Genomic DNA, 10,983 nt, shown 5'->3' on the forward strand with positions numbered 1-10,983 from the left:
ATACCCAGCTCTCTGAATCAGACACACCAAAGAACTCAACCTCAGCGCCTCGGGAAATAATAATAATGAATATGGAATGATAGTCTTTATTTTGTACTGCAAATGCAACCAGATGCAAAAGGTGGAGGGAAAAAAAAAATCAGGAGCAGATGTTTGGTACAGAAACAAGACGAGCGGTAAAAATGCCCTGCAAACATTTGGTAAGTCGACCCTGCGTGTTGTATAATCACTTATCGTATGTTATCCACACACTCTGTAATGAGGGAAGGTATGGAATAGAAGAGTTCTGCAGCTGCTCCAAGGGAAATCTCACTTCTTAAGGAGGGCGCTGGGCTAGACACAACAGCACCCAATTAACAGAGTGAGCTCAGACAAGATCGTCTGACACGGTTCGAGACTACTGGATTGTGTATTTGCATATCTTGCTGAACAGGGCTCAGACTTTCAACACAGTGCAGTAAAGATGGCGGGTGTATAGGTCAGCAAAATAGAAGGATGTGGTTTTTTTTTATATGCGTGACCCAGTTTTTTTCTTTAAGCGATGATTTCAGTCTTTATTCACGGACATATATGCAGTGGATTGTAAAAAAAAAAAAACACTTCCATAAATCTTTTGGATTTTGGAAAAAAATAAATACAACTTGAATCCAAGTCTTTATCTCTTGCTTCACGTCCATCTGTTTCAGTTTCATCACAATCCATCTGTTGTTTTGTGCAAAATAAATGGAAATTGTAAAAAAAATAAATCTTATCGTACATTGCTGGTGATCTGTAACTTCACAATGTGTTAACGACAAACAAACAAAGCAGGCGATGATGGTGAAAACAAAACCCTCTCAACAGGGGAAATAATTTACAAACAAACAACAACAAATCAACATTATTTGCAATAAAAACACATTTAAAATCGCATTAAAATCCTTTGCAAATATGAGGTCAAATTTAAAATGATTTAAAATGTATATTTCCTATTTTATTGCGTATTTTCTGTTTGAAACCTTGTAAAAAAAAAGTGCGAATAAATAATGATAAATGTGACACAGCAGTCACCGATTCACAAAACGTCTCCGTCGCTTTTTTTGTCCTGTCGGCCTTTCCGTAGTGTGACGTCACAAACCAAGATGGCGCTCCCCGTGCGGACAAATTTGAAACGTCTCCTCAGATTCATTGAGCGTTTTAATCCTCCTAAAAGATTCTTCTGCTCCGGGACGGGAACCGGAAACGAGGTAGGAAAATATTTACCTGCATTTTGAACTTCCGTGTCTCATTTCGAACAATAAAAAAGGAACGGAAGCGTTACTACCGGACTACAGTTCCTCTGACGTCACGCGACAAGCGTCAGTGTGTTTATTGTTCTGCAGTAGCAACGTACTTGTTACGAAACAGCGTGAAATGTAGTTGAATGTAGTTTATTCCGCTCAGTTCTGTGTTTAAATTAATAAATCACGGTTATGAATGAACAAACCTGTTTATGACTGAGAACTTGTCTTCCCCCACCTTCATGGTAAAATAAAATATATACAGATGAGCGATATTTGTTCACATTTTACGTCCAATTGATATGAAAATACAAACAATACACGCTCCGCTGCAGGTAAGCTGGCTACCTTGGGTTAAGGTTGGGTTAAACCTGGCCTGTAGGGGAACCTGTAATTTATAAAATAGATGTATTTATTTATTTAGATGGAGCGATACTCTATTTTACCCCGGGCAGGTCAAGGTCACATTTAATAAAAAACATTTAAAAATGCATGAAGCTCGAACAATGACTGACACGTGAACGTTTTCGAGTACAAATACAGAGAAGTAGAAGGGGGGGTAGAAACCTTTCCTATCATGGCGAGGCTGCCTCGGAGAAGCAAACGGAGTGAAAGGAGTTCTTTATTACAGCAGTGATGCTAATGAGTTAACCTCATTACAGCCAGTGTTGCTGGTTGTTCAGGCTGCAGTGCACAGTGTGAGGCCCGGGGGGGGGGGGGGGGGGGGGCAAACAATGCCCGGAGGTGTGATGTACATCAAGCGTCGCACTTGTCGGAGTTCGTTCTCTGGAAAATGTGTTTAAAATCTCCCTGAGGCCCGACGGACTGATAGAAAGATGAAGTGTGATCTTTGACAGACGCTCCTCGGATCGGCGCGGTTTTTAAACTCTCGGTTAATGTCGTGCTCGTTTCCTCGTCGGGAATGCCGCCTTGTTTGTCTGATTGATGTATTCCATTTGCTTTCAGCCGTTTGCCTTGAAGACATTGTAGTTCTGTGGATTGTGCTGCGGCGGAATATAATCCGTGTTTGACCTTTGACTCCTCGCTGAGCTCTGGAACGCCGGCCTGTCCTGCAGTTTTTTTGCGACGTGCCACGTTGTTGTCAGTTGAAAATTAGCCTCAGTGTTTTCCTACGCGTTTGGAACACAAATCTTCTGCTGACATTTTGATGCACAAGGATTCCCATCATCTACTTCTGCACGCAGTGAATGGAGTTTTGTCTCCCCTGCGCTGCACCCCCACCCCCACCCCCACCGTCTCCTTCCTGTGGTCCTGTCTTTGACTGATAGCGGTCACGTCAACCCCGGACTCCAGGAAAGAGGAAGTGACTTCCAATTTGCCTCCCTGTTCTCCTCGGCTCAACATTCACTTACTCGGGTGTCGGCTAAAGCCATTAGAGCGTGTTCACGCGCCACATGGGAGCGGCCGGCGAGAGCGAGGGAACATGGCCGCCCCTTTGAGGATGTTCATTAACTGCCCTATTTATTTTTCAACTGTCAGAAAAGCCCCCTGATTCTCAGCCGTCCCCCTCTGTGTAATGAGGTCTGTCGTAGTCGTATAAAAACGCTGTTTTTATATCGGCCATTATCTGCAACGCGAGCCACAGACCACTGTCTGAGTTCACTTCCTGTTTTGCCCCCCCTCCCCCCCCCCCAGGTAGCTCAGGTAGCGTTAGCATTACTCCTCTCCCCCCCAGCATTGAGGTCTGGATTGTTCAGGAGCTGCAGACTGTCGGGCCTGGAGGCCGGGGGCCCGCCTCTGCTGCGTGGTTATTTTTGGAGCGCCGTCGGGCCTTGTCTGCGGGGAGTTCTGTTTTTGAAGGGCCCCCAGTACCATTAATCAGCGGCGGGACCCCACGGTGCGAGCGGGCCCCCGAGCCGGCCCCCGAGCCCCGGCCCGCCACACTGCAGCGTTCTGTTCCTGTACCCCTGCTCTCCTCACAGCATGAAGCTCGGAGGAACCTCATCAATCTCACCTGTCCCACACGTCAACCGCAGATTTCATCAAACGCTCCTCCCGGGCCTTTCCCTCCGAGAGGAGAAGTCTGGAGCGGCTTTAGTTCCACTCTTGTTTGCGTTTATCTATTTCTCCCGACTCTCGCTTCGTGCGTCGCCGCACGTCTTCGCTCCTTTGCGTGTTTTACCCGTGCGCGTTTGTTTCCTGCCGAGTCGCGTTCCCACGCTGGCCAAACGCACGCTAAGTGACAAAGGGGCGTGACACGATCGACCCCGTTTCCTGCTCGATTCCTCACCGACGTGCAGCTCTGTTGGTCGCCGGCGTTAACAGGTCGAGTGGGCAAGAGACACAAATCCTGGGGGGGGGGGGGGGCATTTCAGCGTGATGCCGGCGTTAATGGGATGCATGGGGCGACCAGAACAGAAATGGAACACTGGATCTTGTGTGTGTGACGTCCTGCAGGGCGTTTTGTAGGCAGATCTTAGTGCAGCTCCGATCAAAACTGGATCCCCCCCCCGCACGCCCCCGCCTCCCTGGCCTACAAAGAGCTGATGGTAATTCACAGCGGGCAACGCTTCCAGCGGTGGGTTTGAAATGTGTTGAATTTGGCACGGTAAAATGGCGGCGATCGTCGTCCTCGCTCATCAACCCCTGGGTGAGAGGAATGTCGGGGGGGGGGACTCGTCAGGCTCTGATATGATGTATGAGCCCCAACAAAGCAACCCAGGGCGGGTCTGAGAAGAGGAATCCTCTGTTCTGCAGGTCCAAACTGGACCACGCCGCTGTGATTAATGGCACTGATGCAGAACAAAAGCCTCGGCCTGGGGGGGGCGCCAGGATGAACGAAGACTCGCACAGTTTGTCCGTAGCACATCTCCATGGGCAAAATCATTCCTTACACTCAGCCCGACTCGGAGATTAAGGTCCCATTAGGATTCCAGGTCTGCTTGTTCTCGGGTACGACGAGGTGCGAAGTCGTTCATCACAAATCGAAACGTACGAGATGGAATCCGTTAAACATTGTTTTAATGCACAAGAGAAAGTTAAACGGTGCACCGAGACGATGCATGCGTCCGCGCTTTCATGTTTCACAACTGCCCTCTGGCAAATAAAAGAATAAATGTGTCTGCGTATTTCTGTCTTGTGCATCTGGTCCTCTGTGCTATTTGTCATCGTTGCACATTCTTTGGTAAAGATGTCATTTAATTGTATCTTGCAGCCACTTGCGTGATAAATCCAAACACTTGATGTTCGGCTCCCGCAATGAAGCGGAGTCCAGCAGGGTTCTGGAAGACTTCTTTTGTGGGGGGAAACCCCGGTTGATTCCACAGGAAGAGGATTTGTTCTTAAACGATGTGAATGCGCCAACGTTAGCGGTTTGTTTTTTTTTAGCTTTCTTTCCACCACGATTGTTCCTGCCTGTCAAACCCTCATGAAAAGACACCTTCACAGTTTAGCTGATGTTGATGTAGGCAAAAGACTAAGACACGTGTGGACGTACGTGTTTTCACATGACCCTCCCCCCCCCCCGTCCCGGGGGGAGATTACCACACACATCCACGCACAGACCAGTGAACACATTTTCCCGGAAAAGGTACCGAAGGTGCGAAAACGCGGCCTTTCGGTACATGTGGCTGGCCGAGCTTGTTGCCGTTAATGTCAGGCACACGTGCGGCGCGATGCGTTCAGCACATGTCAGACGTTGCTGAAGAAAGCTTTCGTCACCTTGGCAACGATGTAGTACGACAGCCTGTCGGTGTAATATATGAGGAAAGAACAACCGGGCGTTTCCAGCGTCTGCGATGTGTCGTCCACAGGCGTCCGAGAGGACTGCGAGAGACAGATGGAAAAAGAGGGGGGGGGGGGGGGGGGGGCACATGATGCTGATCGCCATCGCTCTGCTCCCATTGGGTGAGGGTCATGTTTTTGTCGACCGGGATTATTCTCCTTAGTTTCCTGCCTCGGCATCGAGGAGCATCACTTCATCCAGGCTGGGATATTTGAGCAACTATCGGTTCAAAATGGGACAGAAAACGGCGTGATGACATCATCATCATCATGCTGTTGAACCCGGGGCACCTGTTGTGACATCACTGAAAGGGGGAGTGGCTGGGAGTTTCTGATTTTGGTTGGATAGGACTTCCCATTTTCATTTGGAGCTGGCATTGCGGTGAAGCGATGCCGCGGCTTCACCGTGGCGTCAACCAATGGCTAGTTAGCCGCGGCGTCGACTCCCATTTGATACGCGATTGGCTCGGGTTACGCTATTACCATGTCTGCATTGCTAATGACTTCCCCTGGGGGGGGGGGGGCGGAGTGGAGGGGGAACATGCGTTTGGCGTGTCAGTTTGAGGTGAGAACACACATGAGCCAGACTCGGGGGTAGGGTGGGGGGTGGGGGGGGTCATCCCCCCCAAATCAATCCTGACACCTCTTAAGAGCATCAATGGCACTCCAGCGCAATTACCCAGTCGGTAACGACATAAGCGCCCAGTTCCTTCCTGCTTCTCCCTTGCCGGGCCGGCGGCCGGCTCCCTCGGGCCGGTAGATGGAGACCGTGCACAAGGCTGACCTAGGAACAGTTGCTATTCGATCCCTCGGGGCGAAGAGATGCAGAGGCTGTGGTCCACACCGGTGGGGGGGGAGAGCAGCTGGGCTGTCAGCTTGAATGTGATGTAGCCCAGCTAGCCGGTTTCTCAGCGGTGGGGGGGGGGGGGGGGGGAGGCGATTTCTCCGGAGCAAACTTAGCCACGATCCAATCGCGAGTCGGCTCTCTGAACGGTTGGTCCGATCAGAGGCGATGGACTCGACGGTTAGCAACTGGAAGCGAAATCCTCCGAACGCGTCGTCTATCTTTTACATCACCGTCAGCGTTGAATAAATGAAGTTCAATCTGAAATGGAGAGGATTGACCCCCCCCCCCCCCCCCCCCTTTTTTTTTGTTCCCAGGAGCCTCCGGCAGGTAGACGTGTTTTCTCTGGGATCCAGCCAACCGGGGTGCCCCACCTGGGCAACTACCTGGGCGCGCTCGAGAACTGGGTGGCCCTGCAAGACCAGTATCCTTCGGTGCTCTACGGCATTGTGGACCTGCACGCCATCACCCAGCCTCAGGACCCGGCCCGGCTCAGAGGCAACATCCTGGACGCGGTGGCCAGCCTGCTGGCCTGTGGCGTCGACCCGGAGAGGGCGATTCTCTTCCAGCAGTCCCAGGTGGTTCCGTTGGCCTCGCGTTACACACATTAAACATGCGTCCAGTACGCCTGCAGTGTCCAGTGGAATACCAGCAGGTGTCACCATTTACTTCAGTCCACCTGTTTGTTTGTTTTTTGACCCTGCAGGTATCGGAGCACGCCGAACTCTCCTGGATCCTCGGCTGCCTGACCAGCATGCCCCGCCTCCGACACCTGCCGCAGTGGAAGGTCGGACATTTGAGCTCTTTTAGGCCGCACATGTTTCACGAACGGCTGCTCTTTGCTAGAGGTTTAGCTTCCATCGCTCCATTAACATGGAGTCCAGCTTGCTCGCCCCCTGTTGGCCAGCTGTGGCATCGGCCTAAATTCCTCGAGTCCCTCGCTCTAGCAGCTCCGCGGAGGTTCTCGAGTCTATTGAGAACTCGCTCTGCCCCCCACCCCCACCCCCTGCTTCTCATTACGACCGACCTGTTCGCAGTTAAGCATCATCTGGAGATGAACGCGAACAGAGAACTTGGCCTCAACGTCCGGCTAGCAAGCTGTGAAAATGATGATTGCCTTTTTTCTGGTCGTTCGCTTGTGTTTTGATTTTTTTTTTATTATTATTCTCATTGCATCTCATCTCGTTTCCTCTCTGGTTCAGAATCTCACCGCTTTAATCGTTTCCATGTCGACGCTTGAGTTCTTTTTTTAGTAGTCGCCAGTTAAGATTCCTGTTTGAAGGCCTTTTATCCAACCTGCATTATTGATCGTCGATTCCACCGACCAATCATTTCTTCAAATCGCAGCTGCATTCACGTCCACATGTTGTACGTTTATCCGTTTATTTGATCTCTAACGCGGCGGTGGAACCCGTCCTACGAGACGGGTCGTGTCTTTTTCTGGTTGAAAGACGAGCCGGATTCTTCCCCTTTGCCTGCCGGCGTTTATTCTCCCTTCCTTCCTGTTTGTCTGTTTTATTTTTGCCCAGATGAAGAGCAAGCTGAAGAACGAAGGCAGCGTCGGTCTCTACACGTATCCTGTCCTGCAGGCCGCCGATATTCTCCTCTACAAGTGAGTGTGTGCGTTCGTTATCGTGAACATGACCGTGTCGGTGTTTAGCTTCGAATCTGCTTTGGGTTTATTATAGTAAATCAATGCCGTGTGGCCCCGCCTCTGCCCGTAGCAAGCCGGGATTGGCTCCAGCGCCTCCCATGAACAGCAGGGCGGAAAAGCGTGAGGAAAATAAATGAACGAATGTGTAACTCAAACATGGAACACTTCGCTTCACAGGAAGTTGTTTTGCTTTGGGTCGGATGAAGCAGTAAAAAAAATACTCGGTACGTCTTTATAGATTGCACGTTTTTTTTTTGTTTTGTTTTTTAGAGCAGGCACATGCGTGGCCATCCTGCTGAGCAGCAGATTGATCGTTGTGTGTTCGCGCCAGACAATGAATTAAACCGTCCGGTATTGATTATAGACATTTTAAACTCAGGTCCACTCACGTCCCGGTCGGAGAGGATCAGATCCAGCATCTCGAGCTGGCTCAGGATCTCGCTCGGATCTTCAACGGCCGCTTCGGGTTCCTGTTCCCAGAACCCGCCGCCCTACTCGGTAAGAACACGCACGCACGCACACACACACACATACAGACACACACGTTTGATTGCTGGATTTGATTTACATCCTCATTAAATGTCTCCAGTTTCCATCCGTCCATTTTCTTGTAGTCGACCTCGTTCGTCTCGTCTGCAGCCGTTTTATCTGCTTGGCGAGTCGCGGCCGTTCTCGGATCCTGTCCCGGCCGACTGTGGGCGAGAGGCAGGGTACACCCCGGACGAGTCGCCAGTGCATCGCTGGGCCACACAGAAAAACGAACAAACACCCGCTACCGCTAAAAGTCAGGGACATTTCGAACCATCTGACAGAAAACTATTCTGGTTTTATTTTGAAATTATTCAAAACACACACACGCACACACACACACACACACATACTCACACTTGGCCAACATTTTCAGAGATCTCAGTTTCATCCTCCATCATCATTAGAATCATAATAGATCAAAATGGAGTCAGTCATGTGTGCAGCTTTGATTTTAGATTTGATTTTAGAATTACTTCCGTGTGTGTGTGTTTGGGGGGGGGGGGGGGGGCAAAAGCTAGGCATTCCATCCTTACTTCTCATCTTTTGGCGTTGCACCACCTTCCCTTTGAAACCCAACCGAAGCCTTTTTAATTCAGCGGATGTAAGGAATGTCTCGAGGGGGGGGGGTTATCACGCTGCGGCACGTGGACCGGATGCATCGCTGCACGCTGGGAGGCGAGGCCTTCATGCGCCGACACCAACGAGGCGGAAGTTCTGAAACTCTAATCCCGCAGTGTGACCCTGGATCCATCCCTTAACTCCTGGCTGCTGCTGTAAATCATCCCAATCTGACTTTAGATCAGCTCAAGCTGCAGTGAAAAGAACGTCAGAGTCGACTCAATGCATCGTGATGTTTTAAAACATCACGGTTTATTCTGAAAAACTCACCAGGAAGTGACTGGAATCATATTTCTATATTTCTAGCGCTGGTCTGAAGGAGACACTTTTCTCTCGTAGTATTTCCCGTTAGATTTACTCGATTACTCGAGCCCAGAGAACAGCTCACCGCTGATCAAAACGCTCGTCTGTTTACGTTGGGATTCATTTATTTTTTTTGCCCCTGGTTTAGCCTTGCAGGCCAAATACGTTATCCTGCTTCCCTCTGATTGGTGTATGTTGTTGTAGTCAAACGTTTCATTTCAGCTATCGCTCTCCACTCCTCATCCTGCCGCTGTGCTTCATCCCAAGAGACATTTTCTTTTTTAAAGACGTGTCGACTTCTTCAAACGCCTGATTTCTCGCTCTGATTTTCTTCCGCAGGCTCCACGCGAAAGATCAAGTCCCTACGAGACCCTTCCTCCAAAATGTCTAAATCCGACTCCCAGGCGATGGCGACCATCAGCATCGCCGACTCTCCTGACGACATCGCCCTCAAGGTCCGCCGCGCCGTCACTGACCTCACCTCCGAGGTCACCTTTGACCCCGAGACGCGGCCGGGCGTGTCCAACCTGGTGACGATCCACGCTGCCGCGGCGAGGATTGGCGTGGAGGAGGCGGTCTCCCGGGCCAGGGGGTTGGACACGGGCGTGTACAAGAAGCTCGTGAGCGAGGCGGTGATCCGGAGGCTGACGCCCATCAGAGAGGAGATCAACCGGCTGAGGCTGGACCCTGCTCACCTGGAGGGGGTCCTGGCCCGGGGGACCCGCAGAGCCCGGGAACTGGCTGCACCGGTCCTCAGAGAGGTCCGCCAGCGGGTGGGGCTCTGCTGAGGAAATTTCAATGACAATAATTATGGATTACACAAATAAATTCCTCCCAACCGACTATTCCTTTAAGTTCTCTCCTCCATCTTCCGTTCTTCCTCGGGCCCATGCACTCGCCTCCTGCCGCTGCAGCTCTCACTCACTCTGCATCGCACCTTCTCTGCCCCCAGAATTAAACACACGGCGCTGCCCCCAATATATCGATACCTGAGATAATGGATAACCTGCAGTTGATCAGATGGATGGAACCGTATCCAGACGGTAACTCACAAACCACTGAGAGGTCCTTCTGCAGGATCAGTGAATGCGGTGGGATTGTTGAATATCCCAGGATTAAAATGTTTAATTCGTCTTTTCCAATTACAGAATTTTTAAAAACAAATGCACGCAGTGAATTTAATTTTCTTTTAAATTGACAACTTGGAGCTGCGTTTTACGGCACTGCTGAACTCTAAATTTAACTAATTAAACTAAGTCTTGATTTAAAAATCCATCCCATTTCTAAAAACGTTTATATATAAATGTTTAAAATATAATTATAAAATAATTTATTCCCAATATTCTGCACACATCAGCCCCGCTTTGTCACGCATTGGTTTTTTTTATATATATAAAAGTTGTGATTTGAAATAACAGTCGTCTCTCTTGGTTTTAATTCCATGTCATTTTTAATTAAATATGTAACCCACCAGCCGCGCTCTCGTTCCGGACCCAACGGACGGAGGGACGGACGGCCGGGCCCGACGCGGACCTCGGCCCTTCCCTGCAGGGCCGCGGCTCCTGCAGCTGCTCCTCCGGGTGGGGGGGCGCAACAACCGGAGCGCTGCTGGCGGTTCGGTCGCTTTGCTTCTAGCTGCGGGCTTTTATCTTCGGGGTCACGCGGGGTCAAAAACGCGCTAATTGAAAATTAGATTCAGGTTTGTCCGTTTCCGCAGCGCGCATGTCTGTCTGTCTGTCTGTCTGCTGCGTGCGGTGAAAACATCAAATTAAATATTGTTCAGGCAGGTTTATGGTTTATGACTAAAGTGGGATTTTTGTAAATTTAAGAGCATAAACATAAATATTCAGTATTCAAAATGTCTCACGTTAACATTAGCCCACAAAAAATCACTCCAAACGTGAGTATTTATAAATATATATTTTGAAACTCGATTATAGTTAAATAGTCTAATTTAAAGAAAACAGTCACGTTAATTAATTTCTGCTTCTCCAGCCTGTCGGTAATTAGTAAAATCACCTTGACACACA

At 49.8% G+C, this 10,983-nt stretch overlaps 1 protein-coding gene across 1 annotated transcript; it reads left to right on the top strand.

The window, feature by feature from the left end:
- Nucleotides 1-1,121: 1,121 nt before the first annotated feature.
- Nucleotides 1,122-10,370, top strand: wars2 (tryptophanyl tRNA synthetase 2, mitochondrial). The gene is made up of 6 exons (XM_068746565.1): nt 1,122-1,226; nt 6,165-6,425; nt 6,554-6,634; nt 7,377-7,459; nt 7,881-7,999; nt 9,293-10,370. Exons 1-6 carry the CDS (start codon nt 1,122-1,124, stop codon nt 9,739-9,741), a joined length of 1,098 nt encoding a protein of 365 aa, XP_068602666.1. The 3' UTR covers nt 9,742-10,370.
- Nucleotides 10,371-10,983: the final 613 nt, after the last annotated feature.

This window comes from Brachionichthys hirsutus, chromosome 12 (assembly GCF_040956055.1).
Source record: "Brachionichthys hirsutus isolate HB-005 chromosome 12, CSIRO-AGI_Bhir_v1, whole genome shotgun sequence".
NCBI lineage: Eukaryota > Metazoa > Chordata > Actinopteri > Lophiiformes > Brachionichthyidae > Brachionichthys > Brachionichthys hirsutus.

Coding starts and splice junctions, on each gene's coding strand:
- wars2 (XM_068746565.1), top strand. CDS start 1,122: ATGGCGCTCCCCGTGCGGACAAATTTGAAACGTCTCCTCAGATTCATT. Junction 6,426..6,553: donor TTCTCTTCCAGCAGTCCCAG/GTGGTTCCGTTG, acceptor TTGACCCTGCAG/GTATCGGAGCACGCCGAACT. Junction 7,460..7,880: donor GCCGATATTCTCCTCTACAA/GTGAGTGTGTGC, acceptor TTTTAAACTCAG/GTCCACTCACGTCCCGGTCG.